At 40.7% G+C, this 14447-nt stretch overlaps 1 protein-coding gene across 5 annotated transcripts in view; it reads right to left on the reverse strand.

The window, feature by feature from the left end:
- The window catches only part of TBC1D14 (TBC1 domain family member 14), a 111959-nt gene that overhangs the window by 28693 nt on the left and 68819 nt on the right, over positions 1-14447 (reverse strand). For all 5 annotated transcript variants that reach the window (XM_090035541.1, XM_090035543.1, XM_090035544.1 and 2 more), the window contains 2 exons: positions 6448-6566; positions 857-939 (listed from right to left, as the gene is read on the reverse strand). In XM_090035541.1, coding sequence (XP_089891667.1) covers positions 857-939; positions 6448-6566 — 202 coding nt within the window. The remainder of the gene's footprint in view (positions 1-856; positions 940-6447; positions 6567-14447) is intronic.

Consider the following 14447-nt stretch of genomic DNA (forward strand, 5'->3'; position numbering starts at 1 on the left):
AGTCCCCACACTGAATCCACTATTCTGTTGTGCATGTGAGATGAGACTGGCACAGCAGCAAGGTGAGGACCCTGCCACTACCACTTAACTGCAGAAAAGACAGACTATTAACAGACCCTGGGGCAGGATATGGAGGAGACACAGGCCGTTATGTTCATTATATTGAGGACGACAAACTAATACAAACATAGTTAAAGGGGAACACCCCCTGCCCTCACAATGTTTCTATGTTCCCCTTTCAGTATTCCAGCCCCAGCACGTTTTTACTGACATGCACTGACAGAGTATCCTAAACTTATCCAACAAGATTTTGGTTCAAATATTGGACCAAATTACAGGTGACCTTGTAATTCATCAGTCAAGCAACAGCAAATGCAGCCTATGATTTTCCAGAGACTTTATTCATTCCACAATTTTATTATCCTCACACTGCTTTATTCTTTGCAAGGCAGGTTTACTTGTTTTGGTAAACAGTCTGACAAGATGCATCTGGATTCCTCAGTATTGAAGGGGCAGGAAAGATACCACAACTGGGTGGCAAACAGTCCCTTTGACTTGGCGTGGCAGCATACTAGTCCTTTTCCCCTAATACAATGAGAATTTCTAATCCGCAGAATGCGGTGGAGATTCTGCACTGTGGTACTTTCATAAAGTTGTCATCAATCAGAATAGCCTATGGGCTGCTGTAAGTTTATGCCAAATGCCATCAGTCCCCACCTGGCCCAGAACCTGGGTGGTATCAAGGCAATTTAAAACCACCTTTGCCCTTCTGTGAGAAGCAGCACAAAATCTGTCCCCAGTATAGTGCAACATGTCTACTTTTTTTTCTCCTCACATAAGAATAAATTCCAATCACCTCTTTTTTTTGCTTGAACCACCATTTCTTCGTACTGTTGTCTGTGTTTCTGAGCTTCTTCTGCTGGTTTTGCAGGAAGGTTCCTTGATTTAAAAAAAAAGGTAACATTTAAATTTGGCGTGAATTACTTTAAAAGTTCTGGACACACTTGGAAAGATGCAAATCATACTACTTGCCAAAATATTTGATCAAAGGACAGTGTCAGTTTCTTGGAGAGAGATTTTCCATGAATGTCAGCAAAAAGAGAGAAGCAAAGAACACTGGCAGCATATACTCATTCTTGTACGTGGAAAAATGCTGAGTAATTTCCTTTTGTTTTATAATTTCAGCATTTATTTTAATGAGAAGTCAAGCCCACAGAATCATTTTCATTAGGAAATGAAATATTTTGGTCCTTATCCAGTTTGAATTTAATAACTGCCTTACCAAATCAGACTGACTTTTCTTTCTACAAATCAAGCATGCAAAATGTTCATTCACTTTATCCCTCTTATTCTCTCACCAACTTTCAATTTCTCCCTCCCTCCCTTCTCTCTCCTCATTTTAAAAATGCTGCCCCCAAATTTTGCTGCCAAATCTGCTTACTCCAGTAGGAAACTTCACTCCCTTCCTCCAGATACCCATCACTAAAACCAAAGCCAACTTAGTTTGTGTTCATCCTAATATAAAATTCTTCTTTAGCTTACAGATAAGGATAATTCAAGCAAGTCCACCATAAAATAGTGAAACGGCAAACTATCGTATATACTCAAATAGAAGATGACCCCGATTATAAGATGATCCCAAATGATTACATTCTATATATGGAGAATTTATAAATTTGTTATGATTTTCCAGATATAGGATCTAATTATTGGAGGTTTCCCTTGAATTTGCCCCTTTCCCACTGCTACAGCAGGTAAAATAAATCTGGGGGGTCAGGTAGCCTTTTTTGCTCTCTACTTACCCCCCAAATTTTTCCCCTAGCAGCTCCTTCCCCCTCTCCTTAATGTCAGACCCTGCTCTCCCTGAGAACATAAAAGTGAGGATCAAATTTGGAAACAACAACCTTGGAATTAAACATGGCTGTAGGAATTTGCATATAGTAACCATCCACATAGTTCTTCCAGAATTGATGCATGTTACTTTTTTTTTTTTTTTAAACTGCTGCAAGTTTTAGCACATTTGTTAATACATTTTTAAGCTGTACCTGGGCACCTATTTACGTGTAGTACAAACTATGCATGATACTAATCCAAAGCCAAAGTCTCATGATTTATGACATAATTCACTGTGCTGGGCTCCACCACAGTCAACAGCATTTCAAGCCACAGTGACTCCACTTAGCGCTGCTCAATATGGGTAAGTACTCCAGATACCCCCAATGAAGGAGCCACCTGCTATTTAGCCCCTATTCATAACTGGAAATCAGGTGGTGTTCTCGTCACAAGCCCTGTGCTGCTTCAAACATTTATATGTAGATGAGGCGTAGGGCAGCTTCCCCATATGGAGGGTGGGAGGGGGGCACATTAATCATATATGCACTAGACTGAAAGAGGGGGCAACAGAAGGATTCTGGATGAACTGTTTGGGGTTCCTGTTTTGTGATGTTTGGCAGGCATTTAAGGCTGGTAAAGAAACAGGAATCTTTGGAAATAGGAAAGAAAGGCATCTCTTAGATGTGGGAGTGAAGAGGAAGTCAAAATGTATGCAATGTATCAAAATGTATCAACATTATCTTCAACCAGTATTAAATTGGAGAATAACAGCTTACTCCATGTAAAATAAGTAGTCGTTTGTTTTCTTAAAGATGGGGATGTAGATGGGTAAACTGCAAAAAGGATGTGTGTGTCTGGTAACTAATCCAAATGGAAAAGAAAAGTCTAAAATATTAGCCATATTTAAATGCTCCAAAATTAAGATTCAACTTTCTGCAATTATAACACTATAAAGAATTTAAGGAAGTAAGACTGTATGTTTACATTAAAAAAAGAGAAAAAAAAGAAGAGAGACTGTTCTCATTTTCCAGCTCCCAAGCCAATTCACAGACTGTCTGAATATTTAAGGAAGTGTCACCTGTGCCCAAAGAATAATTGGAAAAAATATTTGTGAATTTTTAAAGTTTTTTTACATCCCAGTTGTTACTGCAAGTCTGAAAAGTCACTTTACCTACCAAAGCTACAAATTAAGCCTCTCATTTTAATATTGTTATCATCATGGAGTACTCTTTAAGATTTGGGGGAATAGGGGGGTGCAAAAGGGGGGCAGGGGAGGGGGAAAAAAAAATCAATATATATGCATACTAGAATTTCTTTCAACCATTATTTTCTATACCACAGAAAAATAAATAGAAAGGAAAGTACCAATTTCATAGGATCACAGGAAAGCAGAGCTGGAAGGGATGTCATGCGGTCATCTAGTCCAGCCCCCTGGCTCAAGGCAGGATGATCCCTGACTAAGTCATCCTAACTAAGTGTCTGTTCCACCTGCTCTTGAAAACTTCCAAGTTTTCAGTTTCTCTAGGTAGCCTGTTCCAATGCTTGACCATCCTCATAGTCAGAAAGTTCCTCCTAATCTCCAACCTAAATTTCCCTTACTAAAGCTTGAGGCCATTGCTCCTAGTCCTGTCCCCTACAGCCACAGAGAAAAAGCCCATCTCTATCCTCTCCATAAATCACTCATCAGGTATTTAAAGACTGTTATCAGATCCACCCTCAGTCTTCTCTCCTCCAGACTAAATAACCATAGTTCTCTCAACATTTCCTCATAAATAACTTTTCCAGACCTCTAATCATTTTCAGTGCTCTGTGCTGGAGTCTTTCCAAACTGTCCACGTTCTTCTTGAAGTGTGAGACCTAAAACTGGACACAGTGCTGCAGTCTCACCAGTGCCGAATAGAGCAGAACCACTTCCCTGGACTGGCAAGTGACATCCCCCAGGTCCTTCTCTGCAGTACTGCAGCCAAGCCAGTCATCCCCAGTCTATATATGTGCATGCAATTATTTTATCCTGAGTGCAAGTGTTCTCACTGAATCTCATCTGACTGACTGTGGACCATTTCTCCAGTCTATCCAGAACACTTTGGATCCCAGCCCACCCTCTGGAGTATCTGCAACACCACCCAATTTGGCACTGTCCATAAATTTTCTAAGCATGGACTCAATCCTGTTATCCAAATCATTAATAACGATGTTGAATGATACCAGATCCAGAACAGACTGCTGGGAAACCCCATTTGATACCTCCTTCCAACTAGACATTGAGGACTACTCACTGAGTATGATGATCCAAACCGTTATGTATCCCCATTACAATATTTTCATCTAATCTGTATTTTCATTTAGTTCGTATTTCTTATATTTCTAACAAGAAATAGAAGAAAAATTGTTCTTCCCCACCCCTTCGAATTGGATATTTTACCAAATAAAAACAAAATCTACTTTTCGAACTTTCATATATTGGCAGGGACCTGTAATCCTACCAGCTAATGAAAATAGCCTTTAGCTCTGCCCATCTGATAACCTAAAGCCAAGGCCAGCTAGCTGGGAAGATGTCACGCTTTTTGCTCTCACTGAACTCGGTGACTGACATTAAACATGCAAACACACACAAGCTATTTAAAACCCCAATAGGAAAAAAGCCAACTGTCAGCAACTACAACTCAGCAAAAAATGACCTCAAAAGTAATTTCTTGTACAGAATGTTATCGAATACCATTATGCTGAACATGAGGCAGTCCTAGTAAACAACTCTGCAGCAAACAGAAATGCATCCAAATGTGTCATTGGGAGCTCCTTGATCCAGCAACACCAGAAAACATTAAATGAAATGGCATCCTACAAAATCAATCCAAATTATCTATTTGCCCTTACATTTTACAAAGCATCAGTTGTGCACAAATGTCATACTTTTTCAGCCTGTATCATGTTTTAAGATTACACCAACAAAGCACCTGAAGAAATATAGCTGCTATAGATACTAGCCTCTCATGTAGTTTCGTATGTATGTGTTAAAACAATCACAAATTAGGGGCGCACCGACAAAGATTTTTTTTGGCCAAGACTGACAGCCAATTATTAAATCAACTATATTGGCTGATGCCAATCCAATTACTGATATTTAGTAATAGTGCAAGGCATTTTAAAGTACTAACGTAAATAAACCTTTTTTTGGCATACTCCAGTAGCCTCCTGAGTCACACGTATAAGCATCCCAGCACTTAAAAATGGCAGCAGGGGCTCATTCAATGAGCTTTAGTTCTAGTGTCACTGACACCATTTTTAAGTGTGGGGATGCTTTTAAGTGGAGCAGAGCCTAGAGGAGTTGGGGGCAGATGCAGGCTGCCTGCAGTGGGCTTGGGGCTCTCTATTCTGCTGCCTTTGCCCTGAGAGTCCCGCATTGGCCGCACATCTCCTGCCCGCCCAGCAGTGAGGTGGCGCAACTCTCCCATGCCCACTGCTCCCAAGCCCCTTCCTTCCCTCACGCCCCTTCTGCTCCATAGACATACCTGCAGGGAGCTGCACTCCACACCGCCCAGCTGTTTTCCTGGCCATGTACATATGTACAGCTGTGCACACGCATGCGGCGCCCCCTGCGTCTTATTCTCGGCAGCCCCAAGTGTGACCCCCTGCACACTAGGATGCTGCCTGTATGCAAGGGAAAAAAATCAACTACAATAGCCAAAAAAGCTGATAGCCAATAATGTTATTTCCCTTTTACTGGTGCCAATCTGATAGGCAACTGATATGTCAGTGCACCTCTATCACAAATACATAGCTTTGTAACTTAAATACATGACAAATTAACAATTTGATTAGAGAAAGTTTTACTTGATGAAAAATATTCCTTACAAATATCAATATATTATTCTGTTGTAAGGCTGTATATAATATCTAATTGTATATGCCATTATTTTGCAGCAAGTCAGATCATTCCGAAAATTCAGTAAGCTTGTTTTGGATAAAAGAATACTAAATTGCTGTCTGTGCATGCATGTAAAGTCAGATACTCAGTATACCTTTGCAAATGGCTGCCTCTCTTCGGAGAATTTAAGGGGAAAACTATAGTTCAGAGGCTTTCAAGAAGTCTGTTATTCATCTGATTTGTATAAGAACACTTCTGCTTACAATAAAAAGAATAAAAAGCTTACTAAATGCCCAACAGCCTTCATACTGTGACAGTGAATCCACTGCAGCAAATTCTTTATTATGTTGCTTCATTATTTATGGGAATTAGACATCTGCTGTGCAAGTAGGACACAATATCCTAGCTTCTCTTAGTCCTTTCAGCAAAAGCTTAGTTTTTTATCCATGGGTTACCATTCACATAAATCAGCCTCTGACCACGGTTAACAAGAAACCTAAAAATCCACCACCAAAAGCAGACTGTAAATTCTTGTTTACAAGAAATTACTGTACCATGAAGTTACTTTTTTAATTGGTCTTATAAATGTACTATTTGCCTATAAAACAATTTGGATATGTATAATTTAAAACAACTTATCCAATTAATTATCTTATTCTACTCATCTGCAGCAAGAAAGGAACCTCTTTTCTATGTTTAGGGCATCTAATGCCATACTACAGACACCAAGTTTCTTTCCAAGAACTTACGCTGGCCTGTCTTCTAGAATAAGCGCGGTAGTGGAAAGTGGCTCAAAGTCAAGGTTCTTCCTCACATTCTGTTTAGGAGAAAGTGGCTTGTGAGGTCGTCCAGCTTTTTCTTCATATTCCTAAATAAAGAAGAGATACATCATTGGCATAGGAATGGAAGATAAAGTCTATACACCAGACAGGGCATAGATACAAGCAATGAAAACTCACTAAAAGAAATGTATAGAAGCTTCTCTAATTAATGATGTAAGAAATTATTTTACAATTTCTTGAACAAAAGTTAAATGTTACTTGTTTTTAGGGAATCAGATACTAGATACTGTACTGAGTAATTCATTTTTACTTCTCAGAAAGTAATCTAAATTTTATTTCTAGAAAAAATATTTTAAGCCTTTCATGTTGAAAATGCTTTACATAAATTGCTGATAAAATGCATTGAGTATGCTAAACATTTTAAGCTAATTTTTAATATCTGACCAATTATAGGATCTGGCCTATTATATATACTAATAGCCAACTGCCCATCAAGAATGACAGGTGGGGTTGGCAAGGAGGGGAACGAAGCGCTGCCACCCACTGCCCTGTGCTGCCACTGCTCTGCCTCCAGCCCCATGCACACACCCCGGCCTGCCCCCACCTCCCAGGTATGAGGGAGGGGGGAACTTGCACATGGTGGCTGCAGCCACCACCCAGCGCTCTGCGTTGCCACTTCTGCGCATCCGGCTGTGTGTACCCCGCTCCCTCCAGCTCTCCTCCTTCCCTCCCGTCTGTTTTCAGGGCCCAGCAGTAGCAGGGCGCTGCTACTGTGCCCCCCCAACTCCACTTCCCTCCTCTCTGCCAGCTTTTGTCAGGGCCCAGCAGCAGCGGCGAGGTTGGAGTGGGGGAGGGGGGGCAAGGCCAATGCTGTGTTGCCAGCACTCTGCACTGCCACCTCCACAGAGCAGGGCTGGGAGCAAGGCCAGTATTGCTGGCCTCGCCCCCTCACTCTGTCCCCACCATCCGACTCCAAGAAGCAGGGCCGGGGCCTCGGCCCCTCAGTCCCTGCCATCATGGAGGTGCTCTGCCGTGTCTGTCCGTGCGGAGCACTCTGATTGGTTGTTTCAGTCAGCATTGTGATTGCTGCCAAGACAACCAGAGTGTGAATAAAGTATTACAGGCAGACAGACTAAGGCGTTTACGATATTAGAATGTAGACAAAACAAACAAAACAAAATCTTTTACATGCAAGACTGACCTTGAAATCGAAGGAAACCCCCCCACACACACACATGCTTTTTGAATTTATATCTTGCTAAAAGTCATTCCTCTTATATTTAAAATCATTTTCAGATATGTACCCAAATGTAACAAATTCAATAAGATACTTTAACTCTGGTTACACAGAAAACTGTATTACTTATTTTAATCTGAAACACTGTTTAAGCTTGCAATTATTTAGTGAACACATTCAGCCTGAGGTTCTTGATTTGACCACATCTAGAACTTAAAACTACTGATATATTTTTTCTTTAAAAATGGTCAATTTAATGACACAGATGACATCAGCCCTTATATCACCTGACCTTCACTGGTGTGCCACAAAGTAAGTCATTAAATTAGATATATTGCCAGTATTTTACTCTGGTAATGGGTATTCTACACAAATACAATTTAAAAAAAAATACTGATATTTCATCAAGTAACAACCCAGAGGGAGGAAAGGTCCAGAATCACAATCACTGCGTTTAGTTTCTACAGAGCAGCTTACCACCTCCCAAGAATATTTACTGCCATACACAGCCCTGATTAAAATAACACCTGTCCAAAACTGAGTCATGTAAGGAAGTACACTATGCACTTCAGAGAACATCTTTCTGATATATCCCTTTGATGTAAACCTCCCTTCACAAATGTTACAAAGTTCATAAAAACCCGTTCTGTAAATTATGTATAAAATAACTCAATTCAAATAGGCTGCAACATATAGCATTCTAAAACAAGTCCTAATATTTACTGTGAGGCATACAAATTACTAGTGTTGTAGCAAGAAACCTTTCGCCTGCCCCCTCCCTCTTCTCAAATGTGAAGCTCCTCCATATGGCAAAAGCCCCTTTTGCACTAGTTGCCCCCTTTGGGGATGCTCTCTCTTTTCTACTTTTTCTTTCTTCTTCTCTCCTTTTCTTTTATTATATTATTATTTTTATATAATGTGTACTTGTAGTGAAAATAGAGCTTGTTGATGCTTTTACAAATGTACTTTCAGTTTAAAAGTAAGTTGTACCATGTAATAATGTTAGCCAGGGCAGGAATCTCTGTATGGAGTGGGTCACTGAATGAATTATGGTCGATTGTGTAACACAGTAGCTAGTCTGAATAAACAAGTTAACAGTGGCAATTAACATCTACAAAACTACAGACCAAGAGGAGGAAAGAATCAATACAGAGCCAGGAACTCCCTGAAACTTCACTCTTAAAAGGTACTGGAAGCCCGGGTTTGAACTAATCAATGCTGAAAACAGACCCTTGGGGTTGAAATACCCCGATCAACCACTTCCAGAGCTCTATTCATCATGGCAGTGAATCAATCAAAATTCAACAACGGGCTCCTGAGACTGCACATACCTGCGGACATGACCCCTGGGGCTGATAGCTGTCATCCAGCAGCTACCAAGAGGGACGTCCCTCGAGGTCAATGACCGCTGGATTAGTTAAACCCGAGGATTGGGGAGTCACCAAGATCTGCCAGAGAGGAATAAAAAGCAGCAAAGAATGACCCTCAATGGCACCCTCTTTGACTGGACCAGCACCTTGCCTGTCCAGCCAGAAGGACCAGCCAGTGACCCCCTTCTGAAGCAACACTGCACTGAAAGAAGCCTCAACTGGCCATCGACAGCGGACTCCAGAGCTTGGGGCTAGGTATATCTTGATACTGGTGCTTAGTGTTCATAGCTAGCTACTTTGAGTGTGTGTGTGTGTGTGTGTGAGAGTGAATGTATGCGTTTGAGGGGGATCAGCACCAAGGTTTATGGTCTGACTTTTGCATCCATCCAATAAACTAGAATTTTACGACGATCCTGTGAGTTGGTCCTTTGTAGCCAACAGTGTTATATGTTTGAATTTTTTCAATTTTTATGTATGCCCTCTACTGCTAATACAAATGATGAAGTCTCGAGTTTCTACTGACCATATTTTAACAGAAAGCTGCTAAGCTCTGCTGATAGTTTGCTTTAGCAGACAACTAAAACATTCCAGAAACTACCATTAAGACTATTTCCATGTCCACACAGTGTACATTAGTGACATCTGTAGCAGAAGGGAAGACTACTGGTCCACCTCCTACCTCCCATCCCTTGCTGTTTCATACTTCAGTGTGAAGGGAATTGAAAACAAATGCAGAAAGTGTCACTATGTCATTATAATTCCCATAATACACCCACACCTTGAATACTGCTTGCCGTTCTGGTCCCACCACCCCAAAAGGCTAGAGTACAACCAGAAAACGTTCAGAGAAGGCAAACACAAATAATTCAGGTGCATGAAGAGGCTTCCATACAAGTGACCAAATGAGCTAGGAACTTTCCATTTTGGGGCAAAGACCATTTGGAGGGTTGTATGGAGGAATATGACAAAAGGTCTATAAAATAATAAATGTGTGGAGAAAATAAATAGGGATTTACAGTTTACCTTCTCTCACAGTACTAGAACTAGGGGAGAAAGAAATTATTAGGTAGGAGGTTTAAATTCAACAAAATTTTCTAGTAGCACATTATTAATTTGTGAAATTCACTGCTGCAAGATGTTGCAGAGGCTCCGAATCAGGTTCAAAAGAGGAATAGACCAATTCATGCAGGATACGTCCATCACTAGGTATTAAACATCCCAGTTCCAAAACAAGACTTTGCAGACCTCCCAGTCCCAGAAGTTGTTAGAGAAATGGGGCAGGGGTGGCTGAATCTGGATAGGCCCTGTACAATTATTCTTCCCCTTAACATCTGCTCTGTCACAAAGATGCAAAACACTGGGCTAGATGACCTAGAGTCTGACACAGCATGGCATCTCATATGTTATGTTTAGTCATACTGAATCACAGATTGTGAAGTTACATGTGACAAGGAACAAATATCTAAGAAATGTAAGGCAACAAGAGAAGTGGGACGACATGCAACACGATGTGCAAAGGCAGGGGGTAGTGGCACAGTGTAGTGAGGGTGGAGGGGAGGAGGGGGGAGGATGTACCTGCACTGTGATGTGCCATGCTGTGCAGCCCCTGACCAGTCACTAGTTGGACAGCCCTCAGTTAGAGGAACCCTTATTTCCCAATGTAAGAACATAGGGATTGCCATATCAGATCATACAGCTAGTCCATATAATCCAGTATCCTGCCACTGACACGATGTTTCCAAAGAAGGTGAAATTTCACCTCAGCTCCCCTTAGTAGTGGTTTTTACATAGCTGTATGACAGTTTCGATAGCACTGGATGTATAAATTTCCTGTTCCTACATCTGTATTACAGGTACCATATTATAAATTTATCTGCAAAGCATGATCCTCTTATAAGGTAAGCAATATTTGTTAAATACCAGTAATGTATACTGTATTTACTCAAACTTAAGACAACCTTGAATTTAAGATGACTCCCCAATAATTAGATTTTATACATGGAAAAGGTATGTTTGTTATAATTTTCCATGTTTACTAGCTAAGTATTGGGAGGGTCATCCTTAATTCATCCCACCTACTGCTGGGGAGGCAGGTGGTGTGGGGAGGTCAAGCAGCCTGCCACCTCTGTCCCCTGCTGCAGAGCCTCTGCTCTGTCCCAACAGGCTCCATCCCCATTCTACCTTGGGGCACTGAGTGCAGCCCCAGTCCAGCCCCCATAAAAACCATGTGGGCTGCACACCAGTGCTACAGGGCTGAGCTTGCGCTGTGCTCAGTGCCCCAGGCTGCAGCATGCCCAGAGCCTGCTGGCATGGAGCAAGGGGGGGGAAGATGGACAGGGAGAAAGGCATAGAGGGCAGCAGAGGCTGGGGGGAAGGGAGGACAGGCAGCAGTTGTGGCTATGACCCCAACTCTGGGTAGGGGTTGGAGCCCAAGCCACAGCAGCTACCTGCTCCCCTGTTGCTCTCTTACTTGATTCCAAGATAAAGGGCTCCCCCCTAACCCAAGTTCACCTTAGAATCAAGTAAGTATGGTAAATTTGAAAACCAAAGGAGGCAGCTCTTGGTTACTAAATTATCAAGCAATATTGATGTTAAACTATTTTTGGGGGTGGAGGAAGCATTTGTACTGAGTAAGCACTTCTCCATGCAAAACTATATCCAGAGAGAATAAGTTATTAGCATATGGCTTTGCATAGGTGGGGAAAAAAAAGTGCATCAAAGATCACACACTCAAAAAGCCAAGGATCAACATAAAGTTAAATGTGACAACCTCTTGAAGACAACTGAAAGCAACAAAGATAATGTTGTATTTAAGGCATAGTAAGAAAAATGATTTCATTTGCAAGTATAGAGTAATCTATTGTCTTCAGCAGAACAAAGCTACGTACAAAAGCCAATTCCTTTGTACCAATTTAACTTAGTCAAATACCAATAGCTGTTACTGCTTCAAAAGGCTGACTGATCCTCATCTTGAATTTTATGAGACTTTGTTTTTGGGGTTATAAATAATGAAAAACTATTAGCTGTTATTAATAAGAAATTGATGGAATATTGAAATCATCATGTATTACTCTTAGTAAAGCACACGGAACTAGATAGTCAATGCACTTCTTCATTTTAAAGGAAAAATCAATTAAGTGACTTTTGAAATGTGTATGAGGAAGCATTTTCCAAAAAAAAATTCAACTTCATTAAAGAATAATTGAACACCACAACTACTTCTGAAAGGTTTAGGAGGCCTAACACACTGTGCTAGATTTTGTTCTCTTTATATCAGAATGATTTTTGAAACTTATCAAGCACATAAAACTCTTTGTCCAGACCAACACCCCATCGCACACACCACTCTGACAGAACTGCACATTGAAATAAACAGTTCTCGTTTTAGCAGTTAATTCATTGAAGTTATTTAAAATGTTCTCTCTTTAAGATAAGCTATCATTCAACTACCCTTGAACCCCAAATCCTCCTCCTCTGTTCTTTGACAAATTTCTTGGGGATGTTTTTATTCAATACTATGTAGTGTAAAGAAAAACCATTATACAATGTGTTACAGTCAGCACAGTTTTCCAAATGGGAGTGGCATCTCGTACGAGTGTATGAGCGGCATCTTGGATGAGTATGAAGTATATCAGTCCTTTGTAGTTACAAACACATTTAAAAAGATTTCTATTGAGCTAACAAAAACACAAACAAAAACAGAGCCAGGAAACAACAGCTCTTAGAAATAATCCTCTGATGTTAGGGAACAGAGGATGCAATCTCTGACAAAACGTGCTTTGAAGATGCAGCTACTAGGTAGAGTTCAGAGCTTATGCATAAATTCACACTGGAGATCTGCTGATTGTGCATAAAGCAAGATTTGCACAGGCAGACACAGTAAAGGAGCTGGCATAAGCCTCATGAATCATACAGCATCTCTTACAATAGTAGTTGCATTACTAAAGTCACCTGCCAAAATGAAAAAACAGTAATTAGTACCTGTTTCAATACACAGCAGTTAAACAGTCTGATAAATGCATTTTGCCAACACAATGTAGCATGAAGAAATCACTAAACATTCAGGGTACATTTATGCTGGCCAGATAGATAATACAGGCTCCTACCAAGGCCGTCCTTTACCTCCTGCCCTCCCACTACCATTCACACAGGAGAAAATAAAGTCTGCCTTGGGTTTAAAGAAGCTTTAAGCTTGGGTTCACTTCATGGTTGGGAGGCAGGTCAAAATAAGGGGTTCTGCTTGAATTGGTACCTGCCCACCCTGCAGTAAGGATGCAGACTAAATTACAGTCATCCAAATTCTGCTGTCCTCCACTGCCTTCCCATAATTCCCCTCAAAGGACAGGCAAATTCTCCTGCAATTGACCCAACTAACTATGAAGGAGTCCTGAGGCACCTCAGGCAAGATACCATAGGATATGCCCCCAGTCACACTAGATCAAGTGCAGGAACAGCAAGGCGATAGTAGCTTGAATGCAACTTTGTAGTTAAGTTTTTTTGCATCTGAGCCAAAGAAACCTGGATTAATTGTACATTGCAGAATTAACCTCACTTCTCTGCACCAACTTTTAAGGCATGTGCGGTCACAGCAAGCTTACTTTAAAATGAAGTGAGATGACAAACAAATTAAAATGCATTTATATAAACAATTTAACAAGCCAAAAAAGCTACATAATTCAATTTACTTGACACCCTCAAAATAAAGGGTTTCAGTGTACTCTCAAAGGCATCTGAAATTATTCAGAAGAACAAACCCAATCGAGCATCAAAGCTGTTAACTTAAATGCTAACCAACTATTATGATCTTTCTAAAAGGCTGCAAAACAGCCTGGTTTATTTTATCTAGCAGTAGGGTATTCACCTTGACCACCACCTTCACCAAAATCTACCACTACACAACCTTGCTCTGCACAAAGAAAACATTATCTGCTTGAGAAGTCTATTTTACACTTAAATAGCTACAGTATCTTATCTTAAGGAAAATGCTTACATTTTAACAACAGACTTGAAAGTTAGTGTCTCACTGGTTTTGTCTTTAGCACTAATCCAAGCATTAACAGCAGCTTTCCCTTCTACACTGTGGTGTGGCAAATACCCAATTAAAGCCGTAAGGATGTTGCATGGATTCCCAGCATCATGTCTGATGCATTCACTCACCATGAAAGCTGCAGTTCTTTACAGACAATTGCACTGGAACCCCATTCCACCCTGAAAGCATTTAAGGTCTCGCTGTTTCAATAATATGTATTGAAAAACTTGCATCGTCCTGATTCTAGAGCTAAACCACTGAACAAATATCCATCCATCCAGGAGATCAGATACACGAAGAGGAAAAGAGCTATCGTGTGCTCCTCCCTCCC

This window comes from Crocodylus siamensis, chromosome 2, assembly GCF_052110815.1.
Source record: "Crocodylus siamensis isolate JL-2025a chromosome 2, ASM5211081v1, whole genome shotgun sequence".
In the NCBI taxonomy this organism is placed as follows: domain Eukaryota; kingdom Metazoa; phylum Chordata; order Crocodylia; family Crocodylidae; genus Crocodylus; species Crocodylus siamensis.